The 23826-nt window shown below is 36.2% G+C and overlaps 1 protein-coding gene across 1 annotated transcript; it reads left to right on the plus strand.

Annotated features, from left to right (window-relative positions):
- Positions 1 to 36: 36 nt before the first annotated feature.
- LOC123557433 (cilia- and flagella-associated protein 97-like) lies at positions 37 to 22324 on the plus strand. The gene is made up of 2 exons (XM_045348880.2): positions 37 to 1299; positions 16861 to 22324. The coding sequence occupies exons 1-2, from the start codon at positions 37 to 39 to the stop codon at positions 17287 to 17289; spliced, it is 1692 nt and encodes a 563-aa protein (XP_045204815.2). The 3' UTR covers positions 17290 to 22324.
- The last annotated feature ends 1502 nt before the right edge of the window (positions 22325 to 23826 follow it).

Raw genomic sequence — 23826 nt, forward strand, 5'->3', positions numbered from 1 at the left:
TTTTAACGTATACATTGTAGCAACTGTAATACAGTTATGGATGTATCTGAAGACGTAGACTTTGATTTTTTTGATACGCCAAGGAATGACAACGTCTTAATCCCAAAATCAATGGAAACTACCGACAAAAAGCCACCCGGTTCGGCAAGTACCCACAAGCAGAAAAAACATGGCGACCTGTCAGATGGGAAACAGCCTGGAAATATGGTAATGAAAGATAAGATTTCTGTGAAAGAGGAGGAAAAGTATGAATATAGTGATGACACATTCAGCAGTTCAGATTCAGAGTCTGATACTCCTCGTTATGAAAGGGCATCTTCTCATAAGAAATTATCTGAATTGAAAAAGAAACCAAAAACAAACAATCATAGAAAAAACAGTACCACAGAAAGCTCAAGTGCCTATTCTAACTCTGAATATTCTTCAGATGATAATGAACAGAATGAAGAGGAAGGTCATATGTTTAAAAAGGAGGTGATAGATGTTCACATTCCTAAAGCACATGTTGAAGCATGGAGTGAGGGGGGCTCAAATAGTAAGAAACACAATGACTCCAAGCAAAGTAGGTACATAGAAGAAAAAGGAAGAAAACATCATCAGAAAAAAGCTATGTCTGAGTCATCAGACAGTGAAATTGATGACGAAAAGGGTATATGCGAATCAAGGAGTTCAGCTAATTTGAAAAGTGGAAAAGCGAAGAGCACAAATTACAGGAGAACAAGAGGCAATGGCAGAAAGAAGCCATTAAGGTCAAGCAGTTCATACTCAAATAACAGTGATATTACTGATGTTTCCCCACTTGAAAGTCCACAAAATAGTCCAAGATATTCGCGTAAAAGTACTTATGACAGAGAAGGAAAGGAGAATGGAAAGAATGTGCAATATTGTGATTCAAGCTCACCTGAAAGGACCACCAGTCATTCAATTAATCTAGAATCAGATGAGATAGATCTGAGTATATTGATGAAATGTATGGCAGATATTGACAGGGAAAAGCAAGAAAGACTAAAAACTAATTCTAGACGAGTAATGTTTGCACAACCTGCAGGAGCTGGTGATAGAAAAAGTAAAGGAAACTACACTTTTTCAATGAATCAGGCAAAACTAATAGAAAAAGAAAACCAGAGGCTTCTTAAGCAGATTATGAATCAGATGAATTCAACTACTGCGAAAAAAGCACCAGTCTCTGCTCCACGTCAGCGAGGACCAAAGAAAGTTGTAGCACCAGTTTTTCAAAGATTGACACCATCAGCAGTGAATCGTATGCGGGAACAAAGGCGGATAGAACAAGAAAATATGGTTTGTACACAGTGTTTTATTTCTCAAGCTTTTGGCAACAAACTAAAAAAAAAATTGTGATTTATTACCCCCTTCGGAAGGAGGGTATAATTTTGGCACTGTATGCCTGTCCTTCCATCTGGAGCCTTATTGTTTGGAGAATTTTAATAAAACCTTGTAGAAATGTTAACTGCTGTAAAGTAATGCCACCCTGCGTATTTCGAACAGATTGCCCGAGGAAGACACAATTTTTGGCCCTTTGTACTTATATAGATGTTTATAGTGCACACAGTGTTAATATTCAATTTTCCATCCATATGAAGCCATGTCTAAGACATAGTTTGAAGGATTTTGATAAAACATAGTTATAATATTAATTGTTATTAGATAATGTGGCCATGCAAGTTTCAGTGGAATTGCTGGAGGAACACGAAGAGTAATAGCCCTTGATATTTAGATATTTTGCACAGAGACCAATTAAGGTTCAGTTGCATTTTGCATTTTTGTTTGCTTCTAATATTATAAAAGTACTCACTAACTATTGTTAGAAAATTAGATACTCTTACTAAGAAATTAGCCTGTATCTGGCTAAATAACTTATAATTTTCAAGCCAAAGAAGAAAGAACACTGTGAGTGACTCAAGCCATTTCCGTATGATGATTGCAAATGTTGGCTGGACAAGAAATGTCATTTCTACAGAAGCATGATTGTGCCAATATAGCTAAATTACATTTATATAATAAGTTTGCTCTAACTTACAGCCTCTTAGTATCGAGGAAGCTTTAAAAAAAAAAGACCCCATTTTAAAATAGTTACACAGAAATGTTTTTTGGGTATTCTGTACTAGTGATATGCTGATTAAATACATCTTGTACGAAACATGAATAAATAGTTAATGATGTGATTGTTGCAATTTTTTTTGGTCCGCAGGTAGACCATTTGGTTTCTTATTATTAAGTCATAGTGACATTGTGCTGGTAAAATGGTTTCTGCTCAATAACTTAATAACGTTTCGGCGTTTGGCCTACAGCAGTCAAACTTGATATGATGATTGCCTGTGGTCAGTAGATGACTATTATCATTATGAGGGTTAGAATGTCAAAGGTCAAGGTCAAAGTGACCTAGACAGAGAATGGTTTCCATCTGATGATCAAAGAATGCTTTTAATTTTAATCTTCATAGGATGGTTTGCCTGTAGTCAATACATGGCCCCAGTTGTTTTTTAATCCCCCGCCACAAGTGATGGGGGGTTATAGGAATGGTCTCCATCCGCCTGTCCATCCGTAACACTTTCATGTCCGGTCCATATCTCCTAAACCCCTTGATGGATTTTCGTGAAACTTGGGTCAAATGGTCACCTCATCAAGACAATGTGCAGAACTCATGAGTCAGCCATGTAAGCTCCAGGTCAAGGTCACAGCTCAAGATCAAAGGTTTTAGTCTTCCATTTCCTGTCCGCTCTGTATTTCCTAAACCCCTTGAAGGAATTTTATAAAACTTGGGTCAAATAATCACCTCATCAAGAGGATGTGCAGAACTCATGAGTCAGCCATGCCGGTTGAAGGTCAAGGTCACAACTTAGGGTTAAAGGTTTGAGCTTTCCATTTTGTCTCCGCTCTGTATCTCCTAAACCCCTTGAAGGATTTTCATGAAAATTGAGTCAAATGATCACATCAAGATGATATGCAGAATTCATGAGTCAGCCATGTTGGCTCAAGGTCAAGGTCACAACTCAGGATCAAAGGTTTGAGCCTTCCATTTTGTGTTTGCTCTGTATCTCCTAAACCCCTTGAAGGATTTTCATGAAACCTGGGTCAAATGATCACCTCATCAGGACGATGTGCAGAACTCATGAGTCAGCCATGCCGGCTCAGGGTCACAAAGGTTTGAGCCTTCCATTTTGTGTCCACTCTGTTTCTCCTAATTCCCTTGAAGGATTTTCATTAAACTTGGGTCAGATGATTACCACATCAAGAACTCATGATTCAGCAATGTCAACTCAAGGTCAAAGGTTTGAGCTCTGTATCTCCTAAACTCCTTAAGGATTGTCACGAAACTTGGGTAAAATGATCACCTCATCAGGATGATGTGCAGAATTCATGAGTCAGTCATGTCAGTTTAAGGTCAAGGTCACAGCTCAAGGTCAAAGGTTTACCCTTTCACTATCCATAACAGTGGCAGGGGATTTTGCTGTCTTTCAGACTGCCTTGTTAGGTCATTTGTTCAGGGGTCAAGGTCTCAGCATACAAGATTACATTTCCACTTGCCTCCAACAGTGCACCAGGGGATTTAACTTGGATCTCACTCAGTCAGACCAGAGTTATGGCCCTTGATTTAGTAAAAAAATAGGCATAAAAAAGGGCCTAAGTTTGTGTCGCATGTATCTCAAAAAGTATTTGATACAGTATTATGAAACATTACAGGAATATTATTCAGCATGTGAAGTTGTACATCTTGGATTTTGTTAGAGATATCACTCAGCCAGACCAGAGTTATGGCCCTTGTCTTGGTAAAAGAATATGCATGAAAAGGCATAAAAATTGTGTCGCACATTATATCTCAGAAAGGTCATGAAACATCATAGGAATATTATTCAGCATGTGAAGTTGTACACACATGATTTTGTTCTAGGTTTTCAGTCAGACCAGAGTTCTGGCCCTTGATTGTCAAAAATATGCATCTCAGTTAGTTTTATTTATATATGTATATATATTATATATACTTTGAAGAAAAATTGAAAATGTATTAAAATTTAAGTTCTTGTGGTCATTTGATAGACTAGCTCCTAGTCTACATTGTATGATATATACTTTTTTATTATTTTTTTTATTTTAAGATTGTGAAAGTAGCCAAGTCTATATCCTATGTCCAATATTACATTAATATTATAATCAGTTCTCTGAGAAAATCTCTAAAATAGACTGGCATTTGTCACTATTACATTATAATAATAGAAAAATTATAAAAGTTGAAATTTTGTAAGAAATTCTTTATTATTGATCAGTCTAGTAGCTAGTCTAGTCATTTGGTTAAACTGCAGTTTTTAACTCCATAAAAATTTCTGTTGCTGGATCAGCATTTTACTTCCATAATATCTAAATAAGCATAAAACATTTCAATTTTTTTCTCTCAAAATTTGCATGTAGGCTGACAAGGTAAAGAAGATATTCATGATTTCAATAATCAAACACTAGTCTATTGTAAAATAACATTTTTTTAGACTCCAGATCATATCTAAGAATTAATGGGAAGATTATTTTGACAGCTTGTAAAAATAAACTTCAATTTGCAAAATAATATTTATCTTTCCACTTTGTTGTTAAGCATAAAAGATATCTGCCTAAGCCTTTTTGAGCATGTGCAGCCTATTGAATAATGTTAAACAAATATTTACCTATTAACTTGTAATAATCAGAGCTGTTATTTCGATCTTATCAGAGCGTTCAGCACTTTTATGTTGTGTCATTGGTACTACTACCGTTTAGGTTTTCAGCTTGAATATTTCGGTTTGGGTGGTTACACTAAATACAGTACTCCCACTTTCATAGCTTTGAGTGTTGTATAATCACCCCTTGGATATGGTGCCTGCTTTTTAGCCCACCATCTGATGGTGGGGTATTCAAATCACTCTGCATCCGTGGTCCGTTGTCCTTCCGTCTGTCCGTTAACAATTTCCCGTTATCGCATCTCCTCAGAAAGTGCTGGGGGGATTTTGACCAAACTTTGTCAGTATGATGTATTGGTACCCTAGTTGTGTCCCTCTGAAATCAGACTGGTTCAACAATTTTTGAGTGGGTTATGGCCCTTTGTTTATTTCTATAATTTACATAGATTTATATAGGGAAAAACTTTGAAAATCTTCTTGTCCAAATTGTCATGACCTTGAGCTTGTCTTGAAATTTGGAACATTCAAAAATGGCTCAATGGTGGGCGCCAAGATCACTCTGTGATCTCTTGTTAATTTTATCTTTTGGCAGTTCCTGTGATATGCAGGCTATGTAACCTCAGATCCCCTTTCTAAATTCCAGTTTGTTTAGGGCAAACCCTGGTTATTTTAACTGGGGACCATATGCTGCTTTTCATGGAATTACACACTAGTTTTCATTGAAGGTTCCATGTGCACCACCATATGAACACATCTGTGGATGTGTCTAAATTGCTTTTTGTACTTTTAACATGATTCAATGTTGAGTTCTCTGAGGGCCTGGACAGTAGCATGCATTTCCACTACCTTACATGAACAAGCTCAATCAAACCAAGCCTGCAACACTTTCATTTTTGTCGTGTTGAACAACCTGTGGAGTTCCCACTTTTTCTGTTTTTTAAATTTGAAGAGCTGTTTCATATTGCTATAAAATGGTTGCAGTCAGTCTAGTAAAATCTTTAAAGAGAAACTCAACTAATTTTCACGGGCATGAGTATTGGACCTGGAATAAAGACCTATTGTTTTTTTTTAATCCCAAATCAAGCCAGACTGAAATATGAGCCCTGCCTTTTATATGATACATAGAGATACTCAAGTGAAATATGAGCCACTTTCATAATTATGATTATTATATAGAAAACTGTCTTCTATATATGAGCCGTGCCATGGGAAAACCAACATAGTGGGTGTGCGGCCAGCATGGATCCAGACCAGCCTGCGCATCCGCGCAGTCTGGTCAGGCTCGATGCTGTTCGCTTTTAAAGCCTATTGGAATTGGAGAAACTGTTAGCGAACAGCATGGATCCTGACCAGACTGCGCGGATGCGCAGGCTGGTCTGGATCCATGCTGGTCGCACACCCACTATGTTGGTTTTCCCATGGCACGGCTCATATCGTTTCCCCACCTATAACAAAATAAAACATATTAGCATCTTATGGCCCTTTCATTCTTTGTGTAGAATCAACATTTAATACACAAAAGTCATTTTGAAAATATTTCTGAAATGTCTAGGTCAGCAGTTCTCAAATACAGAAATATCTGACATCTGAGGCATATACTGACACTTGAAGACAGCTTCGAAGGTCCAAAACTTTCCATATATATCCTTGCTACATTATGGACCTCTGTGAGATTTGTTTTTTTTATCCGAATGCAAATATTTTTTGTAGATGAAAAACTGACATCTCATGCTTAAGTCCAGGTATTTTCAAATCACATAATCCCCGAATGTAGACCAATACAAATGCAACTTTCTTTTTCAAGTTTAGACTGTTGATTTTATTTTCTATACTTCCAGGCAAAGTAAATGTCTGATGTTATTTCTTTGTTGTCAAAATCATGCGTATCACCTTGCAAGATTGTATAAAAATGTACCAGGTGTCCTAAGGATATATTTTAAAAAGAGCTCATATTTCACTAGTCTCTTCTATATATATCATTTGAAAAGGGCTCATATTTCACTACAGAGTCCTTTCTATATATCATTTGAAAAGGGCTCATATTTCACTACAGAGTCCTTTCTATATATCATTTGAAAAGGGCTCATATTTCACTACAGATTCACTTCTATATATCATTTGAAAAGGGGTCGTATTTCACTACAGAGTCCTTTCTATATTATTTGAAAAGGGCTCATATTTCACTACAGAGTCACTTCTATATATCATTTGAAAAGGGCTCATATTTCACTACAGAGTCCTTCTATATATCATTTTAAAAGGGCTCATATTTCACTACAGAGTCCTTTCTATATATCATTTGAAAAGGGCTCATATTTCACTACAGAGTCACTTCTATATATCATTTGAAAAGGGCTCGTATTTCACTACAGAGTCCTTTCTATATACATGTATTATTTGAAAAGGGCTCATATTTCACTACAGAGTCATTGCCATTTGAGAAATTGAATCAAGTAAAAACTGTAACTCTGTGTTGAAAGGGGCTCATATTTCACAGTATCATTTGAAAGGGGCTCATATTTCACTATATCATTTGAAAGGGGCTCATATTTCACTATATCATTTGAAAAGGGCTCATATATTATTATATCATTTGAAAGGTGCTCATATTTCACTACATCATTTGAAAGAGGCTCCTATTTCACTCTATCTTTTGAAAGGTGCACATATTTCACTATATACCATTTGAAAGAGGCTCCTATTTCACTCTATCTTTTGAAAGGTGCGTATATTTCACTATATCATTTGAAAGAGGCTCATATTTCACTGTATATTTGAAAGGGGCTCATATTTCACTATATCATTTGAAAAGGGCTCATATTTCACTATATAATTTGAAAGGGGCTCATATTTCACTCTACCATTTGAAAGGGGCGCATATTTCACTCTATCTTTTGAAAGCGGCTCATATTTCACTGTATCATTTGAAAGGGGCTCATATTTCACTATATCATTTGAAAGAGGCTCTTATTTCACTGTCATTTGAAAGGGGCTCATATTTCACTATATCATTTGAAAGGGGCTCTTATTTCACTGTCATTTGAAAGGGGCTCATATTTCACTATATCATTTGAAAGGGGCTCATATTTCACTCTATCTTTTGAAAGAGGCTCATATTTCACTGTCATTTGAAAGGGGCTCATATTTCACTATATCATTTGAAAGGGGCTCATATTTCACTCTATCTTTTGAAAGAGGCTCATATTTCACTGTATCATTTGAAAGGCTCATATTTCACTATATCATTTGAAAGAGGCTCATATTTCACTATCATTTGAAAGGGGCTCATATATCATTATATCATTTGAAAGAGGCTCATATTTCACTATATCATTTGAAAGAGGCTCATATTTCACTCTATCATTTGAAAGGGGCTCATATTTCACTATATCATTTGAAAGGAGCTCATATTTCACTCTATCATTTGAAAGGGGCTCATATTTCACTATATCATTTGAAAGAGGCTACTATTTCACTATATTATTAATCCCCCGCCGTGGCGGAGGGATTATAGGAATGGTCTGCGTCCGTCCTTCCGTCCGTCTTTCCGTCCTTCCGTCCGTAACAAAATCGTGTCCGGTCCATATCTCCTAAACCCCTTAAAGGATTTTCATGAAACTTGGGTCAAATGCTTACATCATCAAGACTATGTGCAGAACCCATGAGTCAGCCTTGTCGGTTCAAGGTCAAGGTCACAACTCAAGGTCAAAGGTTTGAGCCTGCCATTTTGTGTCCGCTCTATATCTCCTAAACCCCTTGAAGGAATTTTTTAAAACTTGGGTCAAATGATCACCTCATCAAGACGATGTGCAGAACCCATGAGTCAGCCATGCCGGCTCAAGGTCAAGGTCACAACTCAAGGTCAAAGGTTTGAGCCTTCCATTTTGTGTCCGCTCTATATCTCTTAAAGCCCTTGAAGGAATTTTATAAAACTTGGGTCAAATGATCACCTCATCAAGACGATGTGCAGAACCCATGAGTCAGTCATGCCGGCTCAAGGTCAAGGTCACAACTTAGGGTCAAATGTTTGGACCTTCCATTTTGTGTCTGCTCTATATCTCCTAAACCCCTTGAAGGATTTTCATCAAATTTGGGTCAAATGATCACCTCATCAAGGCGATGTGCAGAACTTATGAGTCAGCCATGTTGGCTCAAGGTCAAGGTCACAATTGAAGGTCAAAGGTTTGAGCCTTCCATTTTGTGTGCGCTCTGTATCTCCTAAACCCCTTCAAGGAATTTTATAAAACTTGGGTCAAATGATTACCTCATCAGAACGATATGCAGAAATTATGAGTCAACCATGCCAGCTCAAGGTCACAACTAAGGGTCAAAGGTTTGAGCCTTCCATTTGGTGTCCACTCTGTATCTCCTTAACCCCTTGAAGGATTTTCATCAAACTTGGGTCAAATGATCACCTCATCAAGAACTCATGAGTCAGCCATGTCAACTCAAGGTCAAGGTCTCAACTGAAGGTCAAAGGTTTCAGCTCTGTATCTACTAAACCCCTTGAAGCATTTTCATGAAACTTTGGTCAAATGATCACCTCATCAAGACGTTGTGCAGAATTGATGAGTCAGCCATGTCAGTTCAAGGTCAAGGTCACAGCTAAAATCAAAGGTTTTACCCTTTCACTATCCATAGCAGTGGCCGGGGATATAGCTGTCTTTCAGACTGCCTTGTTTGAAAGGGGCTCATATTTCACTATATCATTTGGAATTTGAATTTCATCAAACTTGAAATAGACACGAACCAAGATACTGCGATGATGCCCTTCAAGTTTTTTTTTTGATTGGTTAATTTCCGTTAGAGTTATTGCCCTTGATTTAATGAAAAATGCACAAAAATGTCCGTCCGCAGTCATTTCTCAGTAACTAGCAGGTAGAATTTCATCAAACTTGAAATAAACATGAGCCAACATACTGCAATGATGCCCATTAAGTTTTTTTTTTTGATTGGTCAATTTCCCTTAGAGTTATTGCCCTTGATTTAATGAAAAATACACGTCTGCAGCCATTTCTCAGTAACAAGTTTGTAGAATTTCATGAAACTTGAAATAAATATGAACCAACATACTTTGATGATGCCTGTAATTTTCTTTTTAGCTCACCTGTCACAAAGTGACAAGGTGAGCTTTTGTGATCGCGCGGTGTCCGTCATCCGTCCGTGCATACGTGCGTCCGTGCGTGCGTCCCTCCGTAAACTTTTGCTTGTGACCACTCTAGAGGTCACATTTTTCATGGGATCTTTATGAAAATTGGTCAGAATGTTCATCTTGATGATATCTAGGTCAAGTTCGAAACTGGGTCACGTGCCTTCAAAAACTAGGTCAGTAGGTCTAAAAATAGAAAAACCTTGTGACCTCTCTAGAGGCCATATATTTCACAAGATCTTCATGAAAATTGGTCAGAATGTTCACCTTGATGATATCTAGGTCAAGTTCGAAACTGGGTCACGTGCCTTCAAAAACTAGGTCAGTAGGTCTAAAAATAGAAAAACCTTGTGACCTCTCTAGAGGCCATATATTTCACAAGATCTTCATGAAAATTGGTCAGAACGTTCACCTTGATGATATCTAGGTCAAGTTCGAAACTGGGTCACGTGCCATCAAAAACTAGGTCAGTAGGTCAAATAATAGAAAAACCTTGTGACCTCTCTAAAGGCCATATTTTTCATGTGATCTGTATGAAAGTTGGTCTGAATGTTCATCTTGATGATATCTAGGTCAAGTTCGAAACTGGGTCACGTGCGATCAAAAACTAGGTCAGTAGGTCTAAAAATAGAAAAACCCTGTGACCTCTCTAGAGGCCATATATTTCATGAGATCTTCATGAAAATTAGTGAGAATGTTCACCTTGATGATATCTAGGTCAAGTTCGAAAGTGGGTCACATGCCGACAAAAACTAGGTCAGTAGGTCAAATAATAGAAAAACCTTGTGACCTCTCTAGAGGCCATATTTTTCATGGGATCTGTATGAAAGTTGGTCTGAATGTTCATCTTGATGATATCTAGGTCAAGTTCAAAAGTGGGTCACGTGCCATCAAAAACTAGGTCAGTAGGTCAAATAATAGAAAAACCTTGTGACCTCTCTAGAGACTATATTTTTCATGGGATCTGTATGAAATTTGGTCTGAATGTTCATCTTGATGATATCTAGGTCAAGTTCGAAACAGGGTCATGTGCGGTCAAAAACTAGGTCAGTAGGTCTAAAAATAGAAAAACCTTGTGACCTCTCTAGAGGCCATACTTGTGAATGGATCTCCATAAAAATTGGTCAGAATGTTCACCTTGATGATATCTAGGTCAATTTTGAAACTGGGTTTTGTGCCATCAAAAACTAGGTCAGAAGGTCAAATAATAAAAAAACCTTGTGACCTCTCAAGAGGCCATACTTTTCATGGGATCTGTATGAAAGTTGGTCTGAATGTTCATCTTGATGATATCTAGGTTAAATTTGAAACTGTGTCAACTGCAGTCAAAAACTAGGTCAGTTGGTCTAAAATTATTAAAATCTTGTGACCTCTCTAGAGGCCATATTTTTCAATGGCTCTTCATGAAAATTGATCTGAATGTTCACCTTGATGATATCTAGGTCAGTTTCGAAAGTGGGCCACGTGCAGTCAAAAACTAGGCCAGTAGGTATAAAAATATAAAAACCTTGTGACCTCTCTAGAGGCCATATTTTTCATGAGATCTTCATGAAAATTAGGGAGAATGTTCACCTTGATGATATCTAGGTAAAGTTCAAAAGAGGGTCACGTACCTTCGAAAATTAGGTCAATAGGTCAAATAATAGAAAAACCTTGTCACCTCTCTAGAGACCATATTTTTGAATGGATCTTCATGAAAATTGGTCAGAATTTTTATCTTGATAATATCTAGGTCAGGTTCAAAACTGGGTCACATGAGCTCAAAAACTAGGTCACTATGTCAAAAAATAGAAAAAACGACGTCATACTCAAAACTGGGTCATGTGGGAGACCATCATGGTCCTCTTGTTGGTCAATTTTCCATACAGTTATTGCCCTTTAATTGTTTAAAAATCCACAGATTTGTACATAACAAACCAACCAATTGGAAGAATTTCATTAAACTTCTTTCATTCTTTTCCATGAACATTTATTATAAACATGTGAAGTTGTGTACCCACACCTGGTCGCCACCTTGCCTTGGTCACACCCCCTCCCCCTCCCAACCCCCTGACCCCTCCCCGCAAATTTTTTTTTTCATTCCTTTTTTTAGCTCACCTGTCACAAAGTGACAAGGTGAGCTTTTGTGATCGTGCGGTGTCCGTCGTGCGTCAGTGCGTCCGTGCGTCCGTAAACTTTTGCTTGTGACCACTCTAGAGGTCTCATTTTTCATGGGATCTTTATGAAAGTTGGTCAGAATGTTCATCTTGATGATATCTAGGTCAAGTTCGAAACTGGGTCACGTGCCATCAAAAACTAGGTCATTAGGTCTAAAAATAGAAAAACCTTGTGACCTCTCTAGAGGCCATGTATTTCAAAAGATCTTCATGAAAATTGGTCAGAATGTTCACCTTGATGATATCTAGGTCAAGTTCGAAACTGGGTCACGTGGGGTCAAAAACTAGGTCAGTAGGTCTAAAAATAGAAAAACTTTGTGACCTCTCTAGAGGCTATATTTTTCATGAGATCTTCATGAATATTGGTCAGAATGTATATCTTGATGATATCTAGGTCAAGTTCGAAACTGGGTCACGTAGGGTCAAAAACTAGGTCATTAGGTCTAAAAATAGAAAAACCTTGTGACCTCTCTAGAGGCCATATTTCTCAATGCATCTTCATGAAAATTGGTCAGAATGTTCATCTTGATGATATCTAGGTCAAGTTCGAAACTGGGTCACGTGGGGTTAAAAACTAGGTCAGTAGATCTAAAAATAGAAAAACCTTGTGACCTCTCTAGAGGCCATATTTTTCATGAGATCTTCATGAATATTGGTCAGAATGTTCACCTTGATGATATCTAGCTCAAGTTCGAAACTGGGTCATGTGGGGTCAAAAACTAGGTCAGTAGATCTAAAAATAGAAAAACCTTGTGATCTCTCCAGGGTTTTCCCGGACGCAGGTTTTCTGCGTCCCTGACGCGCTTTTACTGCTTTGAACTCGCATTTTTTAGTGCCTCTGTGTCCACTGGACCCGCAAAATTGGTCACGAAGCTCCTTTGCACTGAAGTTTCCTTTGCGCAGATACCCATGTAAAATGCGCAGTTTTTTTACCACCTGGACCATCCCCGAATCGTGGGTGCTCATTATACACAGGTATAGACGATTTTCCAACTTCGAAACAAGTTTTGTTATCGATGTTCGCCATTTTGGTAAAGGGAAACTACTCTCCGCGCTAACTGTCACCGGTTAAATCTAAGATTGCCGTTACGTTCCGTAAAAAATCGAAAGGTTTATTTTTTTATTAAACAAAATTAATTTCATATAAATTTAAAGTATTTTCATGAAAAAATATTAATAAATCACAAAAATTATGATACTAATTAAGGATCGAGTATTATCTTTAACCGAGATAAAACTGTGAACAACATAATTGACACGAGGTGACACGTTAATTGCCGGTAATTACTGGCTATTTGATCATAACAAAAAGACTATCACACCTTTTGTAATCGGTCTGAATTGAGAAGCTCATGCCATTTTGAAAGATACCATTCCGAAATACTGAATCAACTGCTATCTAAACTAGAACTGTCACAGGAGTGACTCATACCCCCACCATACGGTCTTGTCACAGAAGAATGGCAACCATAAGGAATCTTAAAAATACTTTGGAGTACTTCATCCTGGGCTTCCACATATAAGTAATACTAGTATAATACTAGTATAGTAATACTAGTAAATATTTTAAATCTCTAATATTAGAGATACACTAAAAATGAATACAAAAAAGTGTCTTACCGACCCATGTTACCACGTAAAAATGTTTTTACTTTTTACATAGGACTTATAATAAAAAAGTTAGAAAAATACCTAAAATATTGAAAATCTAAAAATAGGATTTCTAAAAATAGACTAATTCCTGGAATTTAAGGGGAAGAAACTCAGTACAAAGGTTAAAAAAAGGTTACTTCCCTTTGGCTCTAAGCCAATCAGAATGAGATATAGTGAAAATACATCAAAATTAACCTTAAATTCTAGGTAAAAGGGGACACAATCCAAGAAAAATAGTGTCAGAGTTATGCACCGTGTGTCACATGATGTGGGTGATGAGGTGGAACATCTATTTTAAGTCTGAATCAAATCCATTCAGTAGTAATTGAGATATAGTGAAAATACATCAAAATTAACCTTAAATTCTAAGTAAAAAGGGGCATAATTCATAAAAAAAATGGTGTCAGAGTTATGCACCTTACGTCACATGATGTGGGTGATGAGGTGGAACATCTATTTTAAGTTTGAATCAAATCCATTTAGTAATAACTGAGATATAGTGAAAATACAACAAAATTAACCTTAAATTCTAAGTAAAAGGGGACATAATTCATGAAAACTTGGTGTCAAGAGTTATGCACCTTGTGTCACATGATGTGGGTGATAAGGTGGAACATGTATTTTAAGTTTGAATCAAATCCATTCGGTAATAACTGAGATAATAGATTTCGGGACGCGACGGGACGCGACGGGACGAGACGCGACGGGACGCGACAAAACTGACTCCTATATACCCCCCTCAAACATGTTTGGTGGGGGTATAATTAAAAAGATACAATTAAGTTCATTCGGTTTTAGGGTAAATTTTTATAGTAATAATGTCCATTTTCAAGATCAATAATTTGTGGACCCCCAAAAATTATTAGGGACCCTTAAATTAGCAGCCATGGGAGTCCATGGACTCCCAAATAAAAAACCCAAGGGAAAACCCTGCCTCTCTAGTGGCCATATTTCTCAATGGATCTTCATGAAAATTGGTCAGAATGTTCACCTTGACGATATCTAGGTCGAGTTCGAAACTGGGTCATGTGCGGTCAAAAACTAGGTCAGTAGGTCTAAAAATAGGAAAACCTTGTGACCTCTCTAGAGGCGATATTTTTCAATGGATCTTCATGAAAATTGGTCAGAATGTTTACCTTGAAGATATCTAGGTCAAGTTCGAAACTGGGTCACGTGGGGTTAAAAACTAGGTCAGTAGATCTAAAAATAGAAAAACCTTGCGACCTCTCTAGAGGCCATTTTTTTCATGAGATCTTCATGAATATTGGTCAGAATGGTCATCTTGATGATATCTAAGTCAGATTCAAAACTGGGTCATGTGGGGTCAAAAACTAGGTCAGTAGATCTAAAAATAGAAAAAACCTTGTGACCTCTCTAGAGGCCATATTTCTCAATGGATCTTCATGAAAATTGGTGAGAATGTTCAGCTTGATGATATCTAGGTCAGGTTCGTAACTGGGTCATGTGCGGTCAAAAACTAGGTCAGTAGGTCGAAAAATAGAAAAACCTTGTGACCTCTCTAGAGGCCATATTTTTCACGAGATCTTCATGAAAATTGGTGAGAATGTTCACCTTGATGATATCTAGGTCAAGTTTAAAAGTGGGTCACGTGCCTTCAAAAACTAGGTCATTAGGTCAAATAATAGAAAAACCTTGTGACCTCTCTAGAGGCCATGTTTTTCAATGGATCTTCATGAAAATTGGTCAGAATTTTTTATCTTGATGATATCTAGGTCACATGTGCTCAAAAACTAGGTCACTATGTCATATAATAGAAATAACGATGTCATACTCAGTTGAACACTGGGGCATGTGGAGATAGGTGAGCGATTCAGGACCATCATGGTCCTCTTGTTTAATGTACCATTCTCTCACCTCACTCCTCCACCCAGTCATGCTCACCACCCCTATCATGCATTCCTTCCCCCCTCCTCCTCCCCCTCCCTCATTGTTTTTTTGTTTTTTTTTTAATTTTTAATTTTCCATCAATAATTATAATCAACATATAAAGTTTTGTGCCCTCCCCCCCCCCACACACACACACACAAAAAAAAAAAAAACAAAAAAAAAACAACATTCATTTTCTGTTAATTTTATTTTAACTAATGAAATTATTTGCTTCTTTTTAACACTCTTAACTTTTTGCTGGATATATTTTTTTGCCGTTCCTCACCACAGACCCTTTGGCGGGGGATACCAATTCATCGAATTTGCTTGTTTTACTAGACTCTTCTTTATGTCATCTGAAAGGGGCTCATAATTTTATTATATTTCACTATATATTTTTCATTCTGGCTTGATTTGGGGTGAAAACAGCATTTTTATCTGTATGGCATTGCTTATATCTGATACTTGTTCCTCCTGTGATATTCATGATAAGTTACTGTTACATGATTTCATTTAACAGGACCTTTATTAACCACTTTATTCAAACATCATGACGACAGTTATTCATCACACACCAGCTTCAATGTTGTACCGGAGCTATTACATGCTAGGTTCAATATTCTAATATGCTTGTCTCTGTTAAAACACTTACACTAGAATGATGTCACGTTAACGTGCGGTGACGTCAAAAGTTTTTGTTGCGACCAAGAAAGAGCACTTCTATATTTTATCTACTGTTTTAGATTAAGGGCATATTAGAATCGAAATAATTTATAGCAAAAGAGTGTTTTAACACTACATTTGTATTTATACACTCGGGCGGTAATACGTCGTACAAATAATTTCACGAGGGCTGTGCCCTCGTGAAATTATTACGCTCAACATATAACCGCCCATCGTGCATAAATAGTGTTAAAACACTCTTTTGCTATAAATTATTTCTTAAATAAAGTTTGGTTGTTACCAAGTAGTTAATGTAGGCTATTAATATCTTGTATGTGAGGAAAGGTTAATATTGACATTGATGAGGTTCAAGATTTTTATGCAGGTCATGATGTTAGCCTTTGAAATCATAAATTGATTTTCAATTCAAGTCTTTAATAAGATAATCTGATAATAATTACATGAATACAAAAACTGATGAGTAACAGGTCATGTGGAAAGAGGACTTCATTCATTTGAACTTTAATCCTCCTCCAAAAATATATAGATTTTAAATATTATATTGTATATACATATCATCACCTTTTAAGACTTTAGATAGTCTTTTAAAGTAAAAGAAATGTTTTAAGAATTCAGGATTTTATGATTTTACAAACATAATTGAGCAAGTTTTTCATCTTGTTTTCAGCAAATGCTCAGCAGATTACAAACTGTTAGACCATCTCAAGGGATGTCCCGTAAGGAACAGATCAATGAAGCTCAGCGTCAGATGTCATATGGAGTTCCATCTGGTACATTGATTATTCCAGGTCAAAGTTCACATTATGACACAATGTCTCACAGATCCCTTCACAGTTCCATGAGTCATACAGCAGGTTCCACTCAGAGATCAAGGCCATCAAGTGCAAAATCTAATGCTTCAGTTTCTTTGGCCCCTGGGAAGAGGTCAAGACCTTCAAGTGCAAAGTCTAACGCCTCCATGAGGTCAAATGCATCTGTAATGTCGAATGTCTCAAAAATGTCAACTGCTTCAGTGCGCTCCAATGTATCTAGACGCATGGCAGATGGTAGGCTAGATAAAAGACCAGAATGGAATGATAGATTTTCATTTTCTTGAGTATGTTCAAATACACATGGAATGATATATTGTTGTACAAGTTCCTGTCAGTCAGGCATCATTATTTTCTGAAAATTATATGGCAAGGCTAAGTGTTGCAGTCAATACTCTTTAGAGAAAAACATTTAAACTTTAAATACTTAGCCTCTATTTTGAAAATAAAAGTCATGTAATTCACAGAACTGTTTTCTGTAAAGAAACATATTTCATTATCAGTTCCTACCTTTTGTACTTTTAACAAGATATCAGTTGTACGGGCATCCACATGGTGTCCTTAATTGACAGATTGTCTTCATTCCAAATTGTTTGTTTTCCACTATTCTTACCTATTTGATAATGCAATTGTTTGAAATGTGGAAATTGTATCTTTTAGATTTCCAAAATTAAGAATGCATAAAAAAATATTACTGAATAATTTGGCCAAGCCTTAACCAATGTCTCATATTTACTTGAACTAACTGCAAGATTAAGTGAGTATCACAATACACATTCATTGATACTGTTTGAACAAAGGACATTTTCTGTAAATATCCTGATACAATATTGTTCAGATTACCATATTTTCACTCTGAATAGAATGCATTAAGTTGCCTTTCCCATAAGGGGTTGTTGTATGGTGTTTAAAAAAACAAGAGTGAAATAACATACCTTAAAAGAAATGCTGATGGAACTGTAAAGTTTCTTCAATATACCAAGAATTAATAGACAGAACAAGTTAGAGATACCCAGTGTTGACTGTAGATTGGTACTGGGATTCTACACTTCAAGTCAGTTTGTTTCTCACATATTGAGCAGAGGTATTAAAAACAGTAGACTACTACTTTGTGATTATTTTGAACAAAATTAATTATCAAGTGCTTAGATATCTTGGTACATGGTTTATCAGAAAGAGCCCATGTTTATATATGCTTTTGTGCCATATTAATAAATTGCTGATCCAGAATGAATTTTATGACTAACCAAATTAAAGTGTAACTCAAGGTGAGATAGCTCAAGCTGACATGTACAGAATCATCATTTATTTATATTGTTCTTTACTTATATTTTTTTGCACTGTATAATTTTGTTCATTCCATATCTTAAATTAATGCTTTTTAGCTCACCCAAGCACCAAGTGCTCAGGGTGAGCTATTGTAATCAGTCATCGTCTGGTGTCATCCGTCCACATATTTCTTCAACCGCCATCTCCTCTAAAACTGTGTGGTGGAGGTTGATGAAACCCAACCTTAAAATAATTTTACGAAAATGTTCGTTTGATGACCCTTTTCAAATATTGTCAAAATTATTCTGATTCCTCAATGAACATGGTGCCTGGGAGCGTGGTCTCTTCTCCCTGTATGTATGTAGTAGAAACTTTAAAAATCTCCAGGTCAAAAACTGCTAGCCTGAAATTGAAATATTTTCACACAATTTATCCTTGTGTGACACTCTACCAAGATTATCCAGATTATTCCAATTTGTCAGAAAACATGGCTGCCACAATGCATGGTCTCTTTTTTCACTATGTATAAAGTGAAAACTTAAAAAAACCCTTTATGAAACTGCTGGCCTGATTTTAAAATAATCCTCATAAAGTAATCAACAAATGATCCTCTACCAATATTACTCAAATTATTTTGATTCATTAGTAACCTTAGTCATCGTTCTCCCAACATCTCATCCACCTCCCCCCAATCCCAACACACACACACGCACATTACCTGCCTCTATATATTTAGTAGAAACTTTAAAAATATTCTTGTGGGAAAACACTGGCACTAAAAATAATTTCACAGACATTTTCCTTACATAACCATCTACCAAAAAGTGATCTAGGGCCACAGTGACTCTCTTCTTATAATTATATTAGTACATTTTTGTACAGTTCACGAACATTTTTTCATAGAAAGACAGTTCATAGAAATATGGCTTATATATATTTTTTGAAATAACAAGGAACTTTTTATGTGTTTTCATGTTGAACAGTTTTATATTACCCCTACCAGACAAGTTTTGGACTTTCATGGTGTAAATAGGAATTAAATATAGAATGACACAATATTCTTTAGATCTTTAATGGTTTACAAAAGTTATCCCTCATTTCACATTTTTAGTTCACTTGAGTTGAAGGTTCGGGGTGGGCTATTAGTGAAGGTGGATGGTCATCATTGTCCACAATTTAGATACTGTAAAACACTTTAAATTCGCGAGATCTTTATTTCGCGAATTTGTACCGATATTTGGCATTTTATTATTTCGCGAAATCTTAAATTCGCGATGTTAAAATCGTAATTTTAAATTCGCGAATGTGAATCCGGAAGAAAACTGGAAGTACGACTGCATTCGGTTACTTTCTGCAATTATGGTACCTGTATGACATCACTGTTAAAAGTTTATTCTCCGGTCCGCTAGTGCGTGTTACGCTTTTTATTGATAGCAGATTAATGCCTTTAATATCTGATATATGCTCACTGTTGTATAGTCGTCAATAAATTGTTCCTTTCTTTTGTTATTACGTAGCTTTAATATCCGTAACATTTACAAGTGTTAGAAGTATCAGATTGGGTTTGAAACCAGCTATAATCGCAATGTAATTAAGTGCCGGTGAGCTCATGGAGGATGGAAGAAAAAGGTTCAAAACAGGTAAAATAAATAAGTTTAAACTAAAAAATATCATGGCTCGACTGGGACTCCATATTTACAATGAACGCTTGATCTTTGAACATTTATTATGCACCCAATCATTGCAAACTTTTCACTGTTTCTTTCAGTTTTGAAAAAAGTGTAAACCATTGTAAAATTGGTAAACAATGGTACATTTTGTATAATAATTATCTTCGTCTTTTGAAAAGGGAAACTGTTTTGTTAGGCGTGAAAAATAATTGCGTGTATGTATGCCAATTTCAAGTTGTACATGAAAGCGTGTTTTGAGGAGTTTTATGTTAACGAAATCGCCGTCCAATTAAAGGATAGTAACATTGACTCTGTAAATGTTGATTTGCGCTTGTCCACTGTGAAACCACTGCACGCTAAATGGCTTGTTAAAACCATGCAGAAAATTGAGAATGACACTGATATGGTACAGCGTGGCTGGATTCAGGCTGGAATTCACGTCACAGCTTAATTTAGAATTACTAGTACTTAGTACATGTACTATAGTATTGTAATGGAAGATAACTTTGTTTGAGCGGTCATGTACAGTAACACCGTTAGTTTCTTCCCTTGTGCTGATCGATACATATGAATTGGATAAATGTTTACTATTAAATAATAAAGATTATACTTTGCTGTATACATGTATATTTTGTATATAATATAGTCATTTAACCGTACTTGTTGAACCATGGTGGAATCAAGCAAAATCACAATAACTGAATTTCGTAAGTGCGAACATTTATCATTCAGACACTATTTCGGACATCAGCGAATTTCGGATAAACACAAACTGGTAAAGCTATTTTTCGCGGTCACTTTGAATTCGCGAGTACTTACCCTCGCGAATATTAGCGAAAATTAAATTCTCGCGAATAAAAGGTGTTTTACAGTAAACATCTTTTCTCTGAAACTATTGCTTAGAATTACACCTGGCTTGCTTGACAAGGTCCTCTCTTAAGGTTCTACAATGTTTGTGCATGACCCCTTTTAGGGGGCACTAGAGCTAAGAACAGAAAATTCTGCAAGCTATATTGATGTCAAAAGAGATACTCAGCTTTTTAAATATGAAAGGAGTTGAGTAGGGTTTAATTACAAAATTTTATTAAACCAACAGTTTCTAATAGGATCTAACACTATGTAATGGGTCTTATTGTTTCTTAAATAAATGGCTAACATAATATACATAAAATATGAAAAATGTCATATGTTTTTTAAATGCAGTTTAGCACCTTTAAACAAGCCTTTTAGTGGGGGGTGCACATCACCTTCAGCTATAGCTTTTGTTTTATTGGGTAGTAAGTTTTCCATTTCATGTTAGCTTTTTCAACTTAATGACTTTAGTAAGGAATGTTGGGACTAAGCTGATATCCGTTTAAAAACAACAGTGTGTATATGTACGCAGAGAATGTTTTTTTATGAGTGAATCCTTTATTTCTTTTAGTTGAGGATACCAGTTCACTGTATTTGCTTGATTAAGTACAGTGGGGCCTCCATGGCCTAATGGTTAATGTCGCTGACTTTAGACTTGAACTTGTCACACACCAGTGTGGGTTCAGAACCTGGCTTGGGTTGTAGAATTGTTATGTGAGAAAGCCATCCATCTGGCTTGTGGAATGTTGGTTTGCAAGTGATAAATAATGGCCAGAGTGACATCTTGTGTCTTCCTCCATTGTCAAAGCTGGATAAGTTACCATATAGCCTAAATTATGTCTCCACTGTCAAAGCTGGATAAGTTACCATATAGCCTAAATTATGTCTCCACTGTCAAAGCTGGATAAGTTACCATATAGCCTAAATTATGTCTCCACTGTCGGAGCTGGATAAGTTACCATATAGCCTAAATTATGTCTGTGAGACTCTAAACCCCCACAAAAAACAAAATAAAACAAAGCAGATAAGCATAATTTCCCCTTTTGTTCTTGTTTAGCATGACAAGTGTTTTAAATAATCAAGGATTACTGTGCCAGCTGTCTTGTTTTTCTGAAGAGTTATGGTCTTGGATTTAACATAGTAAAACACTTTATAGGAATTTTGCACTCTTTATTTGAGAATAATAAATGCTTCAGTTAAGCAAAAAGCTGAAAATATGAAATTTTGACACGAGTTGAATTACACACAGGAACACTGCATTGTTTTTGATCATTGAGCGTATTTAGGTAAAAACAGGCAAAAAAAGTAATCATACATGATATACTGTGATTTGTACAGCACCCCTTGTCCAAGTCATTTATTATGATTGTTAATGGTTGTATTATTTGTTGTTTTGTTAGTGATTGTATAAGTAAAAACAAATGTTTTGTGTATAGATCTGTTGCACATTTGTAAAATGGATTATTTATTGGTCCTGCTGCTAAACTGTGTTTTTCTGATTAAAGTAGAATAGAAAAGTCAGAAGTACTTATGTGTTTTGTTTGGATATGTGAAAGGTTAAACACTCCCACATACCTGAGGTCTACCTGATTTCAAAGGTTCAACCTGTGGCTCAGTTTTAGCTCATCTGTGCATAAGGTGCTCATGTTGAGCTATTGTGATCCTGCTTTGTCTCATCTGTCATGTGTGCATCTGTCCTGTCATCTGTCCATAGTCAACAGTCTCTTTAAACAACATCTCCTCCAAAAGCACTGAATAGACACTTGGCCTGGATGTTCCTTGGGTGGTCCACTACCAAAGACTTTAAGTTGTTCAAGTAGTTCCACTTGGTTGTACATATATGTAGGGGCCAGCAGACCTAAAAACAGAAAAATCTTCAAATGACATCTAAACTGCTGGTCAGATTTTGATACAATATCACACAAGTAGTCCTTATGTAACATTCTAGTAACAAGAATTATTCTGATTCTTGTTAAACGCGGCAACCAGGAGTGGGGTTGGTCATATTTCCATGTATGTGTATAGTGGAAATTTTAAAAATCTTCATGTGAAACTGCTGGACCAATTTTAAAATAATTGTACACAAATGGTCCTTGTGTGACCCTCTACCAAGAGTGTTCAAATTATTCCGATTCGTTGAAATACAATGTCATGGCCACCAGAGAGTGGGGTCACTTTCCTTATATGTATATAGTGGAAACTTTAAAAGAAATAAAATCTGTAAAAAACCTTCTTTGTTGAAACTGCTGGCCGATTTAAGAATAATTTTACACAAATGGTCCTTGTGTGACCTACCAAGATTGTTCAAATTATTTTGATTTGTCAAAATACATGGCCGCCAGAGGGCATGGTCACTTTCCCTATATGTACTCCTATATAGAAATAACTTGTACTGCTGGCCTGATTTTAAAATAATTTCACACAAGTCGTCCTTGTTGACCTTCTACCAAGATTGTTGAAATTACAGTCGAGTCCACTTAATACGAACTCGCTTGATACGAATTTTCGGATAAAACGAACAAATTTCGGATTCCCCGGTCCCAGTCCTTCTATTACTTTGTAGATTATATCGGTAATAGTGAACTCGCCTTATACGAATAATCGGTAGATACGAACACATTTGGAAGTCCCAATTAGGTTAAATGTTACAATTTTCCATCTTTTGATACGAATTAATCGGCGGCCATTTCACCCTTGTTACGTTGACTATTTAAAGTTTGAAACTGTACAGTGCTGATATTCAATCGAAGTAAATAATTAAGTAATAAGTGGTAATTGGACAATTGAGTAGTTCACACTTATTCAAAAACAAATACTCGGTCCTTTGTGCATGATGTCAACATAAAACAATTTACTTAATTGACAGGTCATGATTTAAAGAGGTGCAAATAATTTTCAGTGCATAAATATACAAACATTTATCCCTCTAACTTAAAGAATGATTATATAGTACAAGCTTTATAATAATATCATAGGAATAATCTTGGCGGTGAATAGAATTTGCTGCTTTGAACCTTGACCACACGTTTAAAT

Source organism: Mercenaria mercenaria, chromosome 5, assembly GCF_021730395.1.
Source record: "Mercenaria mercenaria strain notata chromosome 5, MADL_Memer_1, whole genome shotgun sequence".
NCBI classification, from domain to species: Eukaryota; Metazoa; Mollusca; class Bivalvia; order Venerida; family Veneridae; genus Mercenaria; species Mercenaria mercenaria.

Coding starts and splice junctions, on each gene's coding strand:
- LOC123557433 (XM_045348880.2), top strand. CDS start 37: ATGGATGTATCTGAAGACGTAGACTTTGATTTTTTTGATACGCCAAGG. Junction 1,300..16,860: donor GGATAGAACAAGAAAATATG/GTTTGTACACAG, acceptor TCTTGTTTTCAG/CAAATGCTCAGCAGATTACA.